This window comes from Martes martes, assembly GCF_963455335.1.
Source record: "Martes martes genome assembly, chromosome: 2".
Taxonomy (NCBI): domain Eukaryota; kingdom Metazoa; phylum Chordata; class Mammalia; order Carnivora; family Mustelidae; genus Martes; species Martes martes.
The window spans coordinates 205970555-205993213 of NC_137889.1; the positions used below are offsets into that span (position 1 = coordinate 205970555).

At 39.1% G+C, this 22659-nt stretch overlaps 1 protein-coding gene across 4 annotated transcripts in view; it reads right to left on the reverse strand.

The window, feature by feature from the left end:
* HELQ (helicase, POLQ like) overlaps positions 1–22659 on the reverse strand; it is a 48153-nt gene that overhangs the window by 9897 nt on the left and 15597 nt on the right. Inside the window, exons 9-15 of one of the 4 annotated variants that reach the window (XR_013966449.1) lie at positions 20039–20278; positions 17311–17452; positions 16839–16943; positions 8013–8235; positions 6130–6287; positions 4850–4948; positions 449–694 (exon numbers count right to left, since the gene is read on the reverse strand). Coding sequence is in view for 3 of the 4 variants with exons in the window: in XM_080797280.1 (XP_080653406.1) it covers positions 521–694; positions 4850–4948; positions 6130–6287; positions 8013–8235; positions 16839–16943; positions 17311–17452; positions 20039–20278 (1141 nt within the window). In the remaining variant the exon portion in view is untranslated. The remainder of the gene's footprint in view (positions 1–448; positions 695–4849; positions 4949–6129; positions 6288–8012; positions 8236–16838; positions 16944–17310; positions 17453–20038; positions 20279–22659) is intronic. The other 3 variants (XM_080797280.1, XM_080797282.1, XM_080797281.1) reach the window with 3 other exon arrangements.

Here is a 22659-nt window from a genome sequence, read left to right on the forward strand (position 1 = left end):
TCCAAAGACTTGTCACTACTAGTGGTGGTTCTATGAGTAGGGATAACCAGGTGCTTTCTTTTTTGTTTTTTTTTAAGGTTTTTTTTTTTAGATTTCATTTATTTATTTGAGAGAGAGAAGATGAGCACAAGCGGGTTGCGAGTGAGGCAGGGAGAGAAGCAGACTCTCCATTGAGCAGGGAGCCCGATGCGGGGCTCGATCCCAGGATTCTGGGATCACGACCTGAGCTGAAGGCAGACAGACACTTAACTGACTGAGCCACCCGGGGGCCCCATAACTAGGTGCTTTCTACTCGTTTGCTATATATTTTAGGTGACTCTGCCATTTTTGTATCTTTACCATAAGTTAGTATATAGGACTTTCATAAGCAGATAAAAACAAGTATATATTAAATACAGAGTGCTTAGTATTAATAGGACAAGTCAACAGTGAGGAAATAATGACTAACCGGTTTATGAGTTTAGCAGCAGTCAAAACAGAAAGATGCATGAGGCATGCGTCATGTAGTCAGTGGAATTACCTCACAGAAATGCAGCACACAAGAGGAGAATGAGGCAGCTCCAGCGAGAAGACTTTGTATATAGCCTCGAGGCATATTAAATTTTTCAGATACACTCCAGATGTTGGTCTCTTTGAGCAGGGTATAAAGAACAAAAGACAGGTATAGTCTGTTGACAATGTCCTTGTCCACCTTCTAGAAAGATAAGCAAATAAATTTATGTCCTGGACCTGCTAAAAATGTACATTATATTGAAATTGGACAGAAGGCAATCTGAATGAAGTTATACTACAGAAAAGCCAGAACAGAATGATTCCACAGAAATAAAACTAAGTTTCTCCCATAAGTACTTCAGACTAATTCAGATGATCATTTTCCCAAGTATTAAAAAAAAGAAAATATGCCAAATTACTTCCAATTTAAACTTCCTTCTACAGGGGAAGCTGTAGTGGGTTGAATCGTGTCTGCCCCCACAAAAAGGTATGTTTACCTCCTAACCTGTGGTACCTGTGAATGTGACATTATTTTAGAAATAGGATCTTTGCAGATGTAATTAATTAAAGATCTTGAGATGAAATCACCCTGCGTGTATACTGCACACTTAGGGCTCTTTATTCAGTGGCCAGTGTCTTTCTAAGAGGAGAGGACACAGAGTGACACAAATATGAAGCAATGTGAAGATGGCAGTGTTCAATGGAGACACTGGAGGGATGCATTTACAAACCAAGGAACGCCAAAGATTGCCAGCAACCACCAAAAGCTAGGAGAGAAGCAAGATGTTTTCTTCCTTAGAACCTCCAGAGGAAGCCATCTTGATTTCGAACTTTCGGCCTCCTGAACTGCAAAAGAATAAATTTCTGCTGTTTTAAGACACTCGGTTTGGACTAATTTGTTGTGGTAGCCCTAGGAAAAGAATATAGGAAAGGAAGGAGTTGGGAAGACCTTTACATTTACTGTGGTATTTACAGGTTATATATATTCGTGAATGTAATTAAACAAATGCATTTATTTGGATAGGTATGTTAATAAGCTTATCCATATTGTAGACTAAGAGTAAATATTAGATTCTATGATTTCTACATGGTCATGATAAAAAAATTAATGTTTCTAAAATTAAAACACTGAGACAGAAAAACCTGCCTAGAGCTGACAATTTCTGTGTACCTGCTTCTGCCTGCAGTATCTAATGACCAGTTCTTGTGTAAAGTATCTCATAACCAATATCAAGCTAACTTAGAAACTGCGTAATTCATGCTTAAAGCCAGAGGAAAGACAGGATGAACTGGAAGGAGAAAAAGTGGGTCTAAAATATAAAATTGTATCCCCTATGGTGGTAAAAGAATGGGATGAGAACTTACAGTGGCATATTGAAGACTGAATTACGGATTCTACATGTTGATACTTTTAAAAAGCATCAAGCTGAAAATCACGATAACTGAATTGCTAGTAAGGAGAAATTGCTTTTCAATTTCCCAATTTTGGTGCACCTTCATTTGAGTCAATGTAGATTTTGCTTAGAATGTATTTTATAAGCCAAGAAAAATGATATAATTTTTTTACAAGGTAGGATAAGATGCTTTATACCAATTTCAAGATCTTTCATAAGAAATATCTAAAGAAAAACGGGAGTGTCTTTTTCAATGTAGAGAAATAAATTTGATTTTAAGTAAATGTGTTCTCTAGAAATGAAATCAACTGAAAGTTTATTGACTATATTTCATTAACAAAAATAAATTCTCATATGATCTCTCTGATATGAGGAATTTGAGAGGCAGGGCGGGGGTTATGAGGGGAAGGGAAGGAAAAAAATGCAACAAGATGGGATCAGGAGGGAGACAAACCATAAGAGACTCTTAATCTCAGGAAACAAACTGAGGGTTGCTGGGGGTGGGGAGAGAGGGGGTGGCTGGGGGATGGACACAGGGGAGGGTATGTGCTATGGTGAGCGCTGTGAAGTGTGCAAGCCTGATGATTCACAGACGTGTACCCCTGGGGCAAATAATACATTATATGTTAATAAAATAAATAAATTCTGATACAAGTTTAAAAAGATGCATTATTCTAAAAAGATTTTGTAAATATTTATTATTTGTTAATGAGTTTCAAATTATTATTTTTTTTAAAGGAGGACTCTTCTTCTTCTTTTTTTTTTTTTAAGATTTTGTTTATTTATTTGATGGACAGAGATCACAAGTAGGCAGAGAGGCAGGCAGAGAGAGAGGGGGAAGCAGGCTCCCCATGGAGCAGAGAGCCCGATGCAGGGCTCGATCCCAGGACCCTGGGATTATGACCTGAGCCGAAGGCAGAGGCTTTAACCCACTGAGCCACCCAGGCGCCCCTCAAATTATTTTTATTTTTTATTTTATATGTTAAAGTTGTATATAAAACGTTTGTTTTATGAAATATTTTTATTTAACATTTTGAATGTCTAAGCAGCATAGGCATTTCTGAGGTAAAAGACCCAATCAAAATATTGTGATAACATGAACACTCAACAACTAAACATTCAATTCTAATGTAAGTAAATACCATCTTTCACTTTTCTTTTTTTTTTTTTTTTAAAGATTTTATTTATTCATTTGTCAGAGAGAGTGAGCACAGGCAGACAGAGAGGCAGGCAGAGGCAGAGGGAGAAGCAGGCTCCCTGCTGAGCAAGGAGCCTGATGTGGGACTCGATCCCAAGACCCTGGGATCATGACCTGAGCCGAAGGCAGCTGCTTAACCAACTGTGCCACCCAGGCGTCCCACCATCTTTCACTTTTCAAAATGAAATTAGTAATATTTATGTAGTTAAAGATACAGGGGAAATGACAGGTAAGATAATTAGGTTTCAATAAAGATCAGATTACCAATAAAATTAAAAATGAAAAAAAGTATATTATAAGGCAGAAAATGATATTAACTTTAGGATTTGAAGGCATGTTTGCCAAAAAATTATTTCCATTCTTTTTTTTAAAGATTTTATTTGCTTGAGAGAGAGCACAAGCTAGCTGGGGGGTGGGGGTGGGGGTGCAGGGCGATGGCGAAGCAGATTGCCGCTGAGCAAGAAGCCCAACATGGGGCTCAATCTCAGGACCTTGAGATCACGACCTGAGCTGAAGGCAGACACTTAACCAAATGAGCCATCCAGGCGCCCCTATTTCCATTCCTCTTGAAGTTAGTGTATTAGACACTTGCTTTATATTTGTTGACTAAACTTCAAAACACTGTAACATAAGAATATTACACAAAAAAGTATTAATTTATCAACTTCAACCTTCTACAGAATTTTATGTAGTTCAAGCACTAACTAGATTGGGAGTTCTTTAAGAACAACAAACGACAACAACAATGAAAACCTCAAACCCACCCTATCTTAGAATCTCTGACATCAAGCAGAATGCCTAACAGAGTTTCTAGGTGTGGGGGGGCACCTGGCTGGCTCAGTCAGAGGAACATATGACACTTGATCTTGGGGTCATGAGTTCAAGCCCCACATGAGGTGTAGAGATTATGTAAAAAAAAAAAAAAAATGTTTTAGGGGTTGTCTGGGTGGCTCAGTCAGAAGGGCATGCGACTCTTGATCTTGTTATAAGTTCAAGCCCCACGCTGGGTGTGGAGATTACTTAAAGAAAAAGTTTCTGGAAGATACATTTTCCTCCCTTGAACTGAAATTATTTCAGGATTATATACATTTTATAAACATTATATATATATATAGTATGTATATATGTATATATGTATATATATGTGTGTATATATATAGTATATATATGTATATGCTATATATATAAAACATTTATATACATTATATACATTTTATAAAACATTTTATAAAAACTTTACAATTTTTATAATGTAAGCCATAAGTAGCCCAAGAAAAAGAGATTAAGATGGTTTACCTTCTCCTACGATAAGAAGCTTATATGTGCTTGACAGAGTGTTTCAGAAATGCAAAGGTACACATACAAAAAAACGCATCACACCATCCGAAAATACTGTTTTTAAAAAATGCCCAGGGGCGCCTGGGTGGCTCAGTGGGTTAAAGCCTCTGCCTTCAGCTCAGGTCCTGATCCCAGGGTCCTGGGATCGAGCCCCGCATCGGGCTCTCTGCTCAGTGGGGAGCCTGCTTCCCCCTCTCTCTCTGCCTGCCTCTCTGCCTACTTGTGATTTCCATCTGTCAAATAAATAAATAAAATATTTTTTAAAAAATGCCCAAATTTCTGGTCCTCACGTTTTTAATAGCAAAATGGGAATCGTATTAACTTAAAGAAAAAAATATGAAAAGACCAAATCAACAAAAGAGATGATACAACAGCATTAATTTTGCTAAGTCAACTTACTTAGGAAGAGAAAAAAGGACTATGGTACCTTTTTTATAGCTTGACCTGATGCTTTCTTCCCAATGAAGTTTTCAGAGACTCCAAGAAGAGCAGCTACGTTTTGTTCTGCTGGACTGAGCTGGCTAAACTACGTGTAAAAAGAGCAACATAGAAAAAAATCAAATTGTAACTTTTAAAAAAATATTTATTTATTTGAGAGAGAGAAAGAGAGTGTGTGTGGGAGAGCAGAGGGGGAGGGAGAGACAAATCTCAAGCCGACTCCCTGCTGAGCGGAAAGCCTGACACAGGGCTCGATCTCACAACCCTGAGATCACCTCCTGAGCGGAAATCAAAAGTGGGACGCTTAACTGACTGGACCACCCAGCCACCCCTCAAATTGTAACTTTAAAAAAATCTGCCTTTTGAACCAAATCCAGTATTTCCTGATAACCACATTTTCACGCTTTTAAAGGATATGAGAAAAACACCACCAACTTATTTATACAAATTGTAAGCTTAAACATGCATTATTAAAATATAACATATTTTAGCAGAATACTTAAGGGCATGGTCACAAGCATTGTGGTTTCCACAGATTATGTGGTTATGTTTAATACTGAGATGATGTCTGGTGGGGAGGAAGAAGAGGGAAAGCTTCTGACAGTAACTGCATTGTATGGTACCACTTAAAAAACTTAGTTACAATTTTAAAATAGGACATTAAAAGAAAGGTAATTTCCTGCAATTAAGAGCTGCATACTGCTTCTGCTTAACACACGTTCCTGCGTCTGCTGCGCTCACAGTAAAGTCATAATAGACTACCCTCAACCGCCTGGTTTTATAGTAAGCAGGACCAGCTGCACCTTCCTGTTGTGATAAAACCAACATTCCTTCTCAGTATTAACATCACTAGGCTTAGTCATCATGCTTGGCTCTAATAGAGCGTTCAGGTAATTAAAGTCTCCAAAAAAACCCAGCTTTCACGGTTTTCTTCACACTGTAGGCAACATAAAGTGGAGTGGTCACCAAACTGTAACAGTGACGATCTTTGCGGAATGGGACCAGGGATGATCCTCTTTTTTTTTCCTCTGATAATGAACATGTTTATATTTAACAGAAAAGTAGTATTTAAGTTAAATAAACTGAAGATGCTATTGCCATATTACTATTTAAAAAAACTGAAACATGAAAGACCCAATTTCAAATATACTTTAGGACAGACAAAAAGTGAATAATCACTTGACAAAAATTCCATTGTCATTAATAAATAAAATAGCCAAAAAAAAAATAAAATAAAATAGCCTATATTGAAGAACCTTATAATCTCACCTGCCTGAAGTATATCATCCAGTCAGGGACACACTGAGAAGCCATATCATAGGGGGTTGTTAGGTAAATCAGGTGAAGAAGGCTTTCAAGCACAAGACCTTCGAGACCTTTCTTCAAATCTCTGTAGAGAATGTCACAATAAGCCAAATCTATAGTTCCTAAAAGAAAGATCAAATATTTCATCTTTCACAATTACCAAAAGGGAAACGATGTGATTTTTAAAGCATCTTATTTAGAAGTTTCCTAAATATAGCAAAAAGTCTTCAAAAGCTCTCAAGTTTTTTAACTCCATTATAGTTAACATACAGTGTTATATTAGTTTCAGGTGTACAATAGAGTGATCCCACAATTCTGTACATCACTGAGTGTTCATCATGATGAGTGTACTGCTAATCCCCTTTATCTATCTCACCCTCGCCCCCACCAAAATCTCTTCTTATGTAATTTAGCATAACTATTTTGGAGGTCATTTTGATAGTATATGTCAACATTTCATAAGTACACACCTTTTGACCCAAATACTTTGTTTCTGGAAATCTAACCCAGAGAAACATTTCCACATATACTCAAAAATACATAAATAGTGATGCCCATTGCAGCTTTGTTTACAATTGAGAAAACAAAAAGCCTGTGCAAATGTCCATCAATAGGGGAATGGTTAACTAAATGACGGTATCCAGACTACGGATGATTACAGTAGTCAAAGAAAAATGAGGTAGATTTAAAGGGACTGACATGTTAAGATGCTCCTAATATTTTAAGTAAGAAAAGCAAGCTGCCAAAAAATACCTACAACTATGATTTCATCTTAAAAAATAAAGTATAAAACATATATAAATGTTTTATATATGATATATAATAAAATCCATACATATATACATATACACAAATGTATATACATACACATATTTATCTATATACATAATAACATATGGAAGAATACACATCCAATTGTTAACAGTGGTTGCCCCTGGGAGAGTGGAAATGGGATAGGAGAATGGGATTTTCCTTTACATAATTCTGAGTTCTAAGGATTTTTTTTTAAACAACAGACCTGTATTATTTTTCATTAAGTAAATTATGATGTAGCCATTAAGAAAAAACCATTCACTGCTATGGAACAATTTTTAAGATATTAAGCAAAAAAAAAGCAAATTCTGGAACAATACAAATGATTATTTATTTAAAAACAAAAGCTAAAAAATCTTAAACTTGTATACAAGTATGTATTATGCATTGAAAGGAAATGTGCAGAAATTGAAAAGACATATGCCAAATTGTTATCCTCGGTAGGATATTAAGGTTTGCATGATTGCTAGGGGAGGGGGTGTGTGAAGGGGGATTACCATCTATTTCCCCAAATACTTCTACAGTATCTTAAATTACTTGTAATTCAAAACATTTTTCAGGGCGCCTGGGTGGCTCGGTTGGTTAAACGTTCAACTCTCGATTTCGGCTCAGGTCATGATCTCAGGCTTTTAAGATCAAACCATGAGTCAGACTCCTGGTGGATGTGGTCTCCTTAGGATTCCCTCTCTCCCTCCTTTCTGCCCCTCCCTGGTCCCTCTCTGAAAAAAATGAAAACAAAAACCCAAAAAACCCCAACATATTTTCAACTTATTTATTTACAAAAAAAAATTTTTTTTAAAGAAAGCTCTACACACAATGTGGGTCTTGAACTCACAACCCCGAGGTGGAGTCGCATGCTCTACTGAGCCAGCCAGGCGCCCTGATTTTTCAACTTTTAAAAACTAAAGTAGTCTAATAGCTTATAAGATTAATGTTATTAATATGAAATTACAGTTCCAATTTAAAGAAAGAGAATGATTTAATTTCTATTTTTTCCCCAGCACATTTCCTTAGAAACTTAGGTAAACTCTTACCCTTAAAAGAAGCTCGTCCCAGTTTTGTAATATGAAAGCTGTATTCGATCTCTTCTTTGGACTTATCAACAACGTCTTTCTGTAGAAGTCCTTTTTCTGTCAGGTATCTAAGCCATTCGACAGTTATTTCCCGCAGACTTTTTTCTTTCAACAAAATCTTTTGCTGAACACCAAACAATGTACCACCCATAAAGTGACATATGTCATCGAGATTTGTTGCAATCTGAAACAATTCAGGATGTCACTGGAGCATACTTCAAAGCTACTGAAATAAATTAGTATGAAATTGACATATTCATGTATATAAGGATAACTGTATAGTGAAGTTTTAAAATTAACGAGAAACAATTTAAAGAAGTTATCATATTCATACTTCTAGTGAAAACATGTACATATTTTTCACTCAAAAACTCCTCAGATTTTTGAGTAACTTTTCACAGTATCTCCAAAGCTGTGCTGTTTACTCTCCAATTGTCACTGATCCCACTCAGCCTCCTTCAGAAATCCTCCCTTCACCCCTTTCCATCCACCTGGAAAAGCTTTCTTTAGCAATAGAAATGATATTAAAACACACACACACACCCCCGCGCAAAACACAACCGAAAGTCTCCACTGAAACAGGACCAGGCAATATTTCCTGCATATCACCTAAAAATAAACAGCAGTCTTCTTCTCTTTCTGCCTCTCTCATTCCTGTTCTGCTGCTGCCTTCCCTTCCCCCCCCTTAGTCACTATTTAAAACCTATAAGGGCAATCATAAGTAATACTTAACCCTCCATTTGGTATTCAGATATAGAGATGATGCTGAATTAGAATTTTGTATTAGCTAATTTTAAACTTTTTTTAAAAAATTTATTTATTTGTTAGAGAGAGCGAGCGAGCGAGCACAGGCAGACAGAGTGGCAGGCAGAGGCAGAGGGAGAAGCAGGCTCCCTGCCGAGCAAGGAGCCCGATGCGGGACTCGATCCCAGGACGCCGGGATCATGACCCGAGCCGAAGGCAGCCGCCCAACCAACTGAGCCACCCAGGCGTCCCAAATTTTGTATTAGCTAATTTTAATGAAATCAGCATGTTGTACTAAAATATAGCCAATCAATAAGCATATTTCTCTCTCTTACAATTCTGATGATACTTTCAGCTGGAAAACGTAGTCATTTGATACCAAACCCAAATAAGGGTTAACAAAAAACATGATGAGGCATAGACATTTCCTATTGCTTTTCCTCCTTTTAGTAAAATTCACTTTCTTGGAAATGTTCTGATATCTTATTATTACTATTATTATTCTTTGAGAGAGAGAATATTAAGCAGGATCTACACCCAGTGGGGAGTCCGATGCTGGGCTCAATCTCACAACCCTGATATCATGACGTGAGCCGAGATCCAGAGTTGGACCCTTAACTGACTGAACCACCCAAGCACCCCCAAATTCATTCTAAATATAATATTCAATTAGGACAAAATTGCAGTTTTAAGATATTCAAGACTGATTCTCAGTGTGTAGATTATCAATGAACTTAGTCGCTGAACTGTTTTCTACCTGGTTGATTTCCATTAACACTGGGGATACTTGATCCTTCTAGCTACCATCATGTTATTTTTCTATCCCTCTACAAAAACCTTACAGCACAGTGATTCACACCCACTGGTCTCGCCTCTGCTCTGGCCTCCACAGCTCAAAGCTAGATTCTCTACTGTTGCCCCAACCTTCAGGTTCACCCATGCCTGACTCCAAAGTTAATCCATTCATTCGTTCAAGTACTGACAGAGCACCAACCACAAGCCAGGGACTGTGCTGGGCACTGGGAGTCAGGGACAAGTAAAAACAAAAAAAACAAAAACAAGTAAAAACAAAACAAGTAAAAACAAAAAGCCCTGTTGGTACAGGGCTTACATTCCAACAGGGATCACTGCACTAACCAGCATATAATTACAAACTGATAGGTTCTACTAAATCAATGTGGTTCTCTCAAGCATACAGTAAACTGACTGGACATAGAGAAACAGGGGGCTTCCCTGAGGAGGGATGGTTAAGTGAAGCCTCCAGGTCGAGTGGGTGAGGGTGAGACGAGAGAGGGACTGGGGAAGATGGCCGAGTCCCAGGCTTAGAGAGCACTGGTGCGGAAGGACCGAGAAGGCCAGTGTGCCTGGAGTGCAGACTGCAAGGAGGCTGGTGAGAGAGGACAATGCAGACAGGCACAGGCCAAATCTACCATGGTAGACCATGACAAGGAACTTGGGCTTCCTAAATCCTAACAACAATGGGAAACCAATGGGACAAATTTTAAGCAGAGGTGGGTAGCACACTTGGAGTTTACATTTTGACAAGACCAATCTGCGTGAATGATCATTTGGAGGGGATGTGGGAAGGCATGGCAGAATGGATGCAAGCAGTCAGACCAGTGAGGGAACAACCACACTGACCCAGACAGCAGACACTAGGAGCACGGACTCCAGTGTCCAGGTGCGGGGATAAAGCTACAAGCAGCCTACAGAACCTGCCTCTCTGCCTCAGATTCTTTTTTTGTAAAAGGGGAATTACATCACTTAATTTGAAGGTAATGCAAGGACCGGATAAAACACATGGTGTGTAACAGGGTGTCTGAAATATGGTTGTGACCAATAAATAACCGGAGGCTCCCCGAATCCTATGGCCCAACTTAAGTGCTCTCATTAATTCCTAGAGTTTCCTTCTCGTCCACCACAGCAAGGACTTAGTCTCTCCAGGGGTGCTCATCTGTATCCTCCTGCCCCCAACCTCACTGCCCAAGTCACAGACCTTGCCCTTCTTGCTTCTCCCCTCTCTTCTACCTGCGTGCTTCTGTCCAGAGGACTTGACTGCTGCTTTAATTCCAACTCTTAAAGGTCTTCCTGCTTTCCACTGTGTTTGGAGTTCCAGCCTTCTTCCATGAACAGCCCCGTTGTGAGCCCTTACCCCAAGGTGTAAGAGGAACCCTGGTGGCCTGACCTCTTCATGGATGGGTCCAGTTTCTTGAGTTCTGCCTCCTGTGGGTAGGCTTGGAACAACAGCTGCCCACCAGCTAATCTCCTGCCTAGACTTCTTGCTGCTGTACTTCAACTGTTAAAACAGGATTTAAATGCAACTGTTGTGCCCCATAGATCTTGGACTGCCAGGCCCATGAAACCGTACCCCTGTGGCCAAGTCCATCCTCCCAGTCTGTTACCTGAGTGCTCCCGTCTTAAGTGAGTCCCAACTCCCTCCCAATTCCACATTTTTCAGAGTCCTATCTCACATACATATTTGTCAGATATATGTATTATATGTCCTGTGTCTTCTCATTTTAGCACTGTCTTTTGAAGATAATTTTTAAAATTATGATGAATTCTATTTGATAGATTTTTCCCTTCATGGTTTTTGTTTTTTGCTTCCCACATAAGAAATCACCCAAGGTAACAAGAAATTCTTCCCTATATGTTCTTCCCTTTAAGTTTAGGTCTATGGTCCACTTTAAATTAATTATTTTTGACAAAATTAGTGAGAGGTAAGAGTACAGGTTAGTTTTTTGTTATTGTTCTACATAGATATCTAGTTGCTCCAGCCCCATTTATTGAGAAAAACTATCCTTTGTCCCTTTAAATATCCTGACACCCTTTGCTAAAACCTGATGATACACAGGGATGCCTGGCCGGCTCAGTTGGTGGAGCACGCAACTCTTTATTTTGGTGTCCTGAGTTCGAGCCCCACGCTGAGTGTAGAGATTATTATTTTTTTAACTGATCACATACGTGGACCTAATTCTGGACTTACTGATCTATTATTGGTCTATATGATCCTTGTGCCAATATTGCACTGTCTTGATTACTCAAGCTTTATAGTTAGTTCTTGAAATAGTGTGAACACACTAAATTTGTCATTTTTTCACAAAATGAATTTTGGTTAATCTACTCCTTTGCATTTCCAAATAAATTCTACCAGACTTCAATTTCTACAAACAAAACTACTGAGATTTTGGCTGGTATTGCATTAAATTTATAGACCAATTTGGGAAGTAACATCTGATCAAAACTGAATGTTCTAATTCTTGAACATGGTATCTCTCTCCATCTACTTAGGTCTCCTTTAATTTCTCTCAAGTTTTACAGTTTTCAGTGTACAGATCTGACACATATTAGTTAAAGTTGTCCCTAAGTATTGTATGTTTTTTGATGCTATTGTGAATGGAGTTGTTTTTCCAATTATTTGTAGTGAGTACACAAATATAACTGAGTTTCATACACTGAACCTGTATCCTATGACAGTGCTGATTACACTCTAGTTTTTTCCCTACATTCCTTTGGATTTTTTTCTTGAACCTAGTATCAGCAAATAAGACAGTTTTACCTTTTCCTTTCTAATCTATATGCCCTCATTCCTGTCTTGTACGGGCCAGGATTCCGATATATGCTGAAAAGTAGGGTGAGAGCAGACCTCCTTTCTTTTCCTGATCTTAGACGGAAAAACATGTAATCTTTCACCATTAAGTGTGATGGTACCTGTAGTGGTGGTGGTGGTTGTTGTTGTTTTTAAAGATTTTATTTATTTATTTGACAGACAGAGATCACAAGTAGGCAGAGAGGCAGGCAGAGGGGTGGGGGGGGGGAAGCAGACTCCCCGCTGAGCAGAGAGCCCGATGCGGGGCTCGATCCCAGGATCCTGGGATCATGACCTGAGCCAAAGGCAGAGGCCTTAACCCACTGAGCCACCCAGGCACCCCAGTTTTTTTTGTTTTTGTTTTTGTTTTTTTTTAAATAAACTTCCTTTACCTCTTCTCCTCCTAGTTTGCTGAGTTTTTATCATGAATGGGTGTTGAATTCTGTCAAATGAACGGTAACATTGAATTTTGAATGTTAAATTAATTTTGCATTACTGGAATAAACTCTGATTATGTTGCTGGACTACTAATACTTGGATAGGATTTTATCTATTTTTATGAGATACTGGCCTGTAGTTTTTTCTTCTTGTAACATCTTTGTCTGATTTTGGTATCAGAAAAAAGCTGGTTTCGTGAGATGAGTAGTATTCCTTCTTCCTCTACTTTCTGGAAGAATATGTGTATGACTGATATTACTTCCTTAAATGTTTGATAGAATTCACCAGTGAAGTCAGGTCTAGAGTTTTCTTTGTGGCAAGTTTTAAATTATAAATTCAATTTCTTTAATAGATCTAGGACTAGATTTTTTACTTCTTCAGTCAATTTTGGAAATTGTGTCTTCCAAGAATATTTGTAGTTGAATTCATTTTTTTAGCATTCAAGACCTTAGTTAGTTATTCAAGGATTATTCCTTACTATAGCTTTAATATCTCTAGGATCTTCAGTGATGACCCTATTAGGAATGATCCTAATATTGGTAACTGAAGTGTTCTCTCTTTTCCCTCTGATGAAATCAGTCAATAATCTTACTGATCTTTTCAAAGAACTAGCTTGTAGTTTCATTATTTTTTATCCTGTTTATTTACTTTTTATTTCATTTGTTTTTATTTGTATTATCTCCTTTATTCTACTTTGAGTCCCCCGCCCCCCACCCAGATTCCTAAAGTAAAACTTAGACCAGTGAATCTAGATCTTTTTTGTATTCTAACAAGGATTTAAAGCCATAAATGTCCTTTTAAGCACTTCCTTGGGTTCATGCCAGTAATTCTGATACATCTTTTTTCATTTTCTTTCTATTCGAAATATTTTCTAATATCCCTAATGATTTTGGTCAAAGTATACTTATTTAATTTCCAAATATTTGAGTAATTCCCGATACCCTTCTATTACTGCTGGTATACTATAATTGCTTCCATTAGATACCGTGCTTTATTTGATTTCAATGCTTTTAAATGTATTGATATTTGTCTACAGTCTCAGAATACGGTATACGATGATGAGATATTTCACGGGCATTTGAGGAATATTCTTTTTTTTTTTTTTAAAGATTTTATTTATTTATTTGACAGAGAGAGATTACAAGTAGTCAGGAGGCAGGCAGAGAGAGGAGGAAGCAGGCTCCCCGCTGAGCAGAGAGCCCGACGCGGGGCTCGATCCCAGGACCCTGAGACCATGACCTGAGCCGAAGGCAGAGGCTTTAACCCACTGAGCCACCCAGGCGCCCCATTTGAGGAATATTCTACACATACAATGGTGTCCTGGACAGAGTACAGGCCAGCAAGGCAGGAACCCAAATTACAGTCCAATCTAAACCGTAACTCACTGAATGATGCTACACTACTCACCAACTCTAAGTCTGTTACCTTATCGAATATATAAATGTAATAAGACTTGGTGATCTTCATGAGCTCCCCCTCCCTTACTAATTCCTTGGCAACCCTTCTACTGCAGGTCTTATTACATTTTATGTGGGTTACTACAATTGCTTCTAAACTAGTCTTTCAATACTTCTCTACACTATTATCCCCATTTTACGGATAAGGCAACTGAGGAAGGTCTAAGAGAGAGCTAATAACTTAAGCAGAGTAATAAGAGACAGAGTTGGGACTGGGACACAGCCATGTGTGATATCAGAGCACTTGCTCTCAACCACCACATGTCACTAATTCTCCACTGACAAGTGACAGTGTCACAACTCTATAGTTTGCAATTTAAGCACGCTTTCCCATTTCCCCCAATTTACAGCACACTTCTGGCCTACCTTTTCCCACCCAGTTTTCAACTCTTCAGGATCTGTAGCCCTCGTCTAGAGCTACACAATCTCTTCTGTTGACTGTCACCTCACATCACCTTAAGCTTTCTCACCGTCAGTTCTACGTGAAGTACTCTGAGCGGCTTATTCCTTCTCTCCGCAGATCTACAACTTCTTTTTTTTTTTTTTTTTTAAAGATTTTATTCCTTCATTTGACAGACATAGATCACAAGCAGGCAGAGAGGCAGGCAGAGAGAGAGAGGGGAGGAAGCAGGCTCCCCGCTGAGCAGAGAGCCCGATGCGGGGCTCGATCCCAGGACCCTGGGACCATGACCTGAGCCGAAGGCAGAGGCTCTAACCCACTGAGCCACCCAGGCGCCCCGCAGATCTACAACTTCTATCTCTTTCACTACCCAGCACTGATTCCTTTTCTTCCTTATAACCTTTCACTATTCGGAACTGCCAGGGAATGTTACCACTATACATCTACAAGGTAATCAAAACTTATGGTATTTTTGTTTATTAATCTCTTCTTTTATTTTCACCTAAACTGTATGGGTTAAAGAAGGCAGACTGCATGACAGGTTAAGAGCACTGGTTTTTTTTTTTTTTTTTAAAGATTTTTATTTATTTATTTGACAGAAATCACAAGTAGGCAGAGAGGCAGACAAAGAGGGAGGGGGAACAGGGTCCCTGCTGAGCAGCGAGCCTGATGTGGGGCTTGATCCCAGGACCCTGAGATCATGACCTGAGCCAAAGGCAGGGGCTTAACCCACTACAGGTGCCCCAAGAGCATTGGTTTTGTCGTGGAACAACAAATTCAAACCCTGGCTTTGCCACTTTATGGCCAAATGACCTCGCACAAAATTAAAATTTACTTAACTTAAGAATAACCACAGAGGTGCCTGGATGGCTCAGCTGGTTAGTGATTTTTTTTCAAAGATTTATTTGAGAGAGGGGCACCTGGGTGGCTCAGTGGGTTAAGCCTCTGCTTATGGCTCAGGTCATGATCTCAGGGTCCTGGGATTGAGCCCGGAATCGGGCTCTCTGCTCAGCAGGGAGCCTGCTTCCCCCCCTCTCTCTGCCTGCCTCTCTGCCTACTTGTGATGTCTGTCTGCCAAATAAATAAATAAAATCTTTAGTAAAAAAAAAAAAAAAAAAGATTTATTTGAGAGAGTGAGTGAGAGAGAGAGAGAGCACAAGCCAGGATGGAGAGGCAGAGGGAGAAGGAGAAGCAGACTCCTCACTGAGCAGGGAGCCCATCGCAGGGCTCAATCCCAGAACCCTGAGATCATGTCTCGAGCCCAAGGCAGATGCTTAAACGACTGAGCCACCCAGGCACTCCAGGCATCTGTCTCTTGATTTCCACGCAGGTCATGATCTCAAGGCCATGGGATCAAGCCCTGGTGAGCTCTGAGTCTGCTTGAAATTTTGTCTCCCTTTGCCCCTCCCCCAGCTCATTCTCTCTCTCTCTCAAATAAATAAACAAATCTTAAAAAAAAAAGTACAACCATAAAAAAGAAGTTTAACTCAAGAGTAACCCTAAAAGAGAGAGCTAATTTCTAAGAAAAAGAGTGTTTTCCTGCTGTGCCTTTTTCTTTTTAAATTTTCTGCCTGGGGGCGCCTGGGTGGCTCAGTAGTTTAAAGCCTCTGCCTTCTGCTCAGGTCATGAGCTCAGGGTCCTGGGATCGAGCCCCACATCCGGCTCTCTGCTCAGCGGGGAGTCTGCTTCCTCCTCTCTCTCTGCCTGCTTGTGATCTCTCTCTGTCAAATAAATAAAATCTTTAAAAAAAAATAAATAAAATTTCTGCCTGATAAAGGCTATACTAATCTCACAAATGTTTACAATATCCTAGAATGATCACAGGACTACCGGCGAATCTTATTCTTAACCAGGATAGAGATGATGGATAATCCCACATCAGGACCTATGTCCTTACAGCTTTTTATATCCCCCAGAGCATACAAAAAAGTCTCTCACTTCTAATAATGTACAGTTATGATTTGCTCATTTTTCATATTTCATAAAACTCAAAGCACTAAAATGGACATATACATCTAGATTCAGATTTATCATGTCAGATTTTTCTTTTCCACATTAGATTAGAAGTCAGCATTTTTTTCATACTTACAGTTCTCATAACTTTTAAACCTCTATTATCTCAGGTAATGGTGATAAGATTTAAAAATAATGAAAAATACCTTCAAACCAATCAAAGAGAGAAACAAAGTTTGGATTCCCTTGGTGAATTCTTGAACAAGATGGCTGTAACAATTTTCCAATGGTCTGCTTATTAACTCTGATACCTACAAAAGTTAAAGCAATATTATGTTTTGTGTTGTTATAAAAAAATTAAGTGTTCCATATAAAATTTTATATTTTGCATAGATTTTGTGGAAACAGGGGTGTTAAGGACATAAAGAGAAACAAGTAAGAATTTAGCAGGTGTTCTCATGAAAATGGAAGAACTATAAATAAGGAAAATACTTTTCACTGCTCGCCCGAACTACAAAAGTATTCAAACTATTCTTTATAATTCCCAACCGTAGAGGAGAAAGAAACATTATTGAAAGAAATATTAATCATTAATTTTTAAAAGATGATATCATAAAAGGGCTAGACCAAAGACCGAAAAAAAAAGATAAAACAACAAACCAACAGCCAGATGGTTACCTGTTGCTTGTCTTTTTCTTGCAGTATAAGGATACTCTCCCCAACAGAATCTATTCCAGCACGGCCAGCTCTGCCAATCATCTGCTTATACTGACTCCTCTTTAAAAATTCCTTTGCAACATAGGGAGCTCTTAAAATAACTCTATGGAATTGATAATATTAATTAAAAGTGATACTCCTTCTATAATACTGCCTATTTTTTTAATTCTTAATTTCATTACATGGTGATATTAAATTTAATGACATGTTAACTCAAAATAAGTCACTGCTATTTAACAAGAACCGGTGATGTCCTAGATTCTTCATGTACATTATCAGTAATTCTTACAAAATTCTTGGTAACAACGTTCTTTATTATTTCACTTTAATTTTTATGAAGGGGCTAAGTGAAACACAGACGAACTAAGTGGTTCACCTCAACACACAAAACTTAGTAACTACCAGGACCATGCTGGCCTGCCTACAGAGCTTGACTGTTACTAGAGCAACAGCCTCCAAAGACTGATTCTACACCCCATATAGGAAAAATAGGGTCACGCATCACCAACATATGCATATTTATTAATTTATGTTATGTCAACTATATAACATTGCAGGTTTCGACTGTTTTTGACCTATAAATAGAGTAATTTCAATTCTGCTAATGTAGTTCGAAGCTTGTAGCCAGCTCTCCCGTTCAAGAGTGAGAGACCTATGTCATCTATCTGCTCATCAACCTACTCCTTTACGAACCTCAGTAGACAGCAAGGATTACAAACACCTGAAGAAAACTAAGGGCATGAAGAAAAGCAAGAATACACAGAATAAATGTCTGTCAGAAACAGGGAACAGAAAGAACCTTAAAAAACTTTAATTGGGGGGTGCCGGGTGGATCAGTCAGTTAAGTGTCTGACTTCGGTTCAGGTCATGATCTCAGGGTCCTGGGATTGAGCCCCACACTGGGTGCTGCGCTCGACATGGAGTCTGCTTGTTCCTGTCCTTCTGCCCCGTCCCCCACTCATGCTCTCTCTATCAAAAAATAAATAAATAAAATCTTAAAAAAAAAAGAATTATTCAAGGATGGCAAAATAAAAAGTAAATCATAGAAGGAAGACGTGGGATATAAGAGGCAGCAGTAAGCAAAAAAACAAGTATAATTCACAGGAAGGTTTCAATAATTACGGACTATAAGATGAAACACAATTAAAAATCTGGCACTAAAATTCCGGATAGCTGCAACATACATGAGACACTACAGGAGAATACACAAGGAGTAAGACTACTGTTATGTTCAGGAGGGGAAACAGTCATTGATTAATTAAAAAATGGCAGAAAAGCATGTTTGATTACAACTGTTACAATGAAGAGTAACAACTGGGATAAGAGAAATAAGATATTTAACTTCTTTTTTCATTCTCCAATTGTCTGAAAAATGGAAAATTTAAACTGTGACAGATGAAAATAAAAGAGCAAAGAAAGATATACTTTGCAAGGAAAATGTAATCCTAGTGTTCAAAGTGAAAACACTCAGTGAGAAAAACAAGGACCAATTATATTGATAAAAAGTATGATTCAGCAGTAAGATAGTTGAAATGAACCTTTGTGTACCTAACCAGTTTTGAAATACAAAGCAAAAACTTCTAGAAATGCAAAATGGAGAAAGATAACTCCATAATAATAGTGGGAGACTAACACAACTCCCTGAAATGGACAGATCGAAGAATCACAAATAGTAAGAAAATCAAGGGAGCTGATAACACAATAAATAACTGTGATCTCATGGAGATGTATAAAACTGCGTATCCAACAGAAAATACGTATGTTTTTTAATGTGGATGATTTTTAAAAATCACCCAAGCTTTTGAAAAAATGTCACAAATTTTAAAGTCAAATTTTTAAATAAAAATTATAAAGAGCAGACATCAGTTATAAAAGCCCATAACTTGGGTAATAACTGAAAAGATGGTCAAAGATATACTCTGGAAAAGATACTAGACCTGAAGTCTTTATGGATGAGTTCTCTAAGCTTTCAAGGAAATACCTATGTTAAATAAACTCAGTTCATAAAAATGGTAGAGCTTGCTGTTTGCAACTAGAAAAATAAACCCTAACGTCGAACCAGATAGGGAGAACACCAAAGAAGTAATTCTAATACCAGGAAATCTACTGGTTACTTTTCATTAAAATATTAAAGGAAACAAATGAGGGGCACGTGGGTGGCGCAGTTGGTTAGGCAGCGGACTCTCGGTTTTGGCTCAGGTCCTGATCTCAGGGTCATGAGACGGAGTTCCGCATTGGGCTCAGTGTTGAGTGAAGAGTCTGCTTGAGACTCTCCCTCCCCGTCTCCCGACTCTCAAATAAATGAATAAATCTTAAAACATAAATAAATAAACTGAAGGAAACAAACCGAACAATCAATTCAGCAAATGATGAAAAAGCGTCTGATAAATTCTCAGCCACTCCTGAGAAAGAATAAAACAACAACAGGGGTGCCTGGGTGGCTCAGTGGGTTAAAGCCTCTGCCTTCGGCTCAAGTCATGATCTCAGGGTCCTGGGATCGAGCCCTGCATCGGGCTCTCTGCTCAGCGGGGAGCCTGCTTCCCCCTCTCTGCCTCTGCCTGCCTCTCTGCCTACTTGTGATCTCTCTCTCTGTCAAATAAATAATTAAAATCTTAAAAAGAAAAAAAAACCCACGCTCTTAGCTAGCTAAGAATTAAAAAGTTTTGAGCCTGGCCAACGGCTACCGTACCTTCGAGCTGGTAGATTCACACCCGCTGCCAGGGTGGACGTGCAGGTGAAAAGGCACAGAGCTCCCACGGAATACGCCTCCTCCAAGAGCCTCCTTTCGTCGCTCGTTAAGCCGCTGTGGTGGTAAGCAACACCAAAGGGGATGGTGCGCTTTAAGATGGGGCACAAGTTGCCACCGCTGATACTCTTCAAGTTCTTAATCACCTCATGTTTTTCTTTCTCCCTGTGTTTCAGATACTCCCTAGGGAAAAAGATCTGTTAGAAATATAAACCCTCGGTCTTACAGTGACAAACTGCCTACTGTTTTAATTTTAGTAGATACATGTAAACATTCTTTATTAAAAAATATATTACTTTCATGAATCTCAGTATACAAAATGTTCTTAGAATTTGATTCTGATTTCATCAACTATTAGGCACTCTCTCAACCTTTTTGTGGATCACAGAACCCTATGAAAATCTGATTAAAGCTAAGGAAGAAAAAAAACATAATATAAACGTAACACTTTGCTTCTAAGTTCATGGACTTCCCGACGTTCGTTCTTATACTGCCTCTGAACCCATGGACGCTGGGTTGGATGCCTCCTGTAGATGTTCACCATTATTTTTGTCACTAGAATATATATTTTTATTGATGATTTTTATAGAATTTTAAAAAAATTCTAAGTCATAAATGTTCTTCTCTCAAGATGGAAACCTACTTACAATCAAATCACAGGTATTAATGTAAAACACTGACTGTCTAAACACTAGTATTTTAGAACCGTCAGTGGTATCCCACAACGTCTCTGCATTTAAAAGCACCTATTAAAGTTCCTTTTAGAAAAGAGAGAAAGGACTGAAAGAGTAAGTGCAACGAATAACTCACTCACTTCGAATACCAGCCGCCAAAAAACACAGTCTATGACACGTGCGCTCTGTTTCAGGGTGCTTCGTGGAAATAAGGGAGAGCCCTGGCTCTATTACTCTGATGTTACCAACAGGAGGCCAGTGACGTCACAAGAAGCTGAGAAACAGGGCGCAAGGAATACAAGAAGGACAAAGAAGAACTGGGAAGAGCGTGGTCAGGAGTCATGGGCGTAAGAACTCGAAGTGACAGCGGAGGAGGGAGCAGCAGACTCTGTTACCACTTCCCAGTCCGTGGGTGGGGTCACGAAAGGGATGTCCACGACGAACTCCTCTCAAGAAATTATGTCCTACGTGGGGTGAAAATATGGATAATCACCACATAATGTTAGAGAAGGGAGACGCTACTGATAGCTGACTGGGTAAGACATGGTTACACGGCGAAGGGGTCACGGCAGAAGCAGAGGTCTGAGCTGGCTCTCGAAGAGGGAGTATCAGAGAGGTGACAGTGAAGGGGCAGGGGAGCACCCTTTCCTGGCAGAAGGGAAAGCATGATCAAAGGCACAGACACGAGAAGTTCAGAGCATAGACAAAGAGAGTCATCCGGATGAACTGCGAGGGGAATGAAGCATAAAGAAATAAGGATGCACAAGTGAGCTGGATCCCAGCCTGAATTCTACACTAAGAGAGCACAGTGGTATCATTTTGGGGGAGATTGTTACAGAAACTGATATGACTAGAGCTTTATCAGTTGTCGGCAAATGGTGTTTAAAAGTCATTCTTTTTTTATTTTTTTTAAAGATTTTATTTATTTATTTGACAGAGAGAGATCACAAGCAGGCAGAGAGGCAGGCAGAGAGAGGAGGAAGCAGGCTCCCCACTGAGCAGAGAGCCCGATGCGGGTCTCAATCCCAGGACCCTGGATCATGACCTGAACCGAAGGCAGCGGCATAACCCACTGAGCCACCTAGGCGCCCCTAAAAGTCGTTCTTGACTTAGAAGTCAAAGGTAGTGACAGCTATAAAAAAGATGATAATTTTCCTTGCGATTGAGACAATCACTTGGGAAAAATCTGTTTCAGTCTTTGCACTTAAACAGACATAGCGCCTATTCTACTGCTCAGGCGGCTTTACTGCAATAGCTTCGCATGCCATTCACGATAAGGAGGACATCCCAGGATGTCTACAGGATACAGTGGACATCCCAGGATGCTCAAGAAATCATGCTTTACAGACACGGCTTGGGTCAGAAGCCATTTAGCTTAGGATTTTACTTCAGCTACATGTGAATTACAGAATAGTATCAAATAGTATGAGTAAAACATGATTCACCATTTCTTAATCAATAGCCCATAAAAAAGGGTGCTAAACTATACTTAGAATATTCAGCTTATGAAAGCAGCAAGTAATATGCAAAATAGATTTTAGAGGAAATTTTCCTTCAGAAAGTGTTAAGTCCTATTTCTTTAAGAAAGTGTCAAATAGGGATGCCTGGGTGGCTCAGTGGGTTAAGTCTCTGTCTTCGGCTCAGGTCATGATTCCAGGGTCCTGGGATCAAGCCCCACATCGGGCTCTCTGCTGCTCGGCAGGGCGCCTGCTTCCCCCTCTCTCTCTGCCCGCCTCTCTGCCTACTTATGATCTCTCTGTCAAATAAATAAATAAAAAATCTTAAAAAAAAAAAAAGAAAGAAAAGAAATATAAACTCTTTCCTGCAATCACACAGTGATGCTACCGTCCCTGGGAACCAAGATACTCATGAGGAAGAAGATCCAAACAC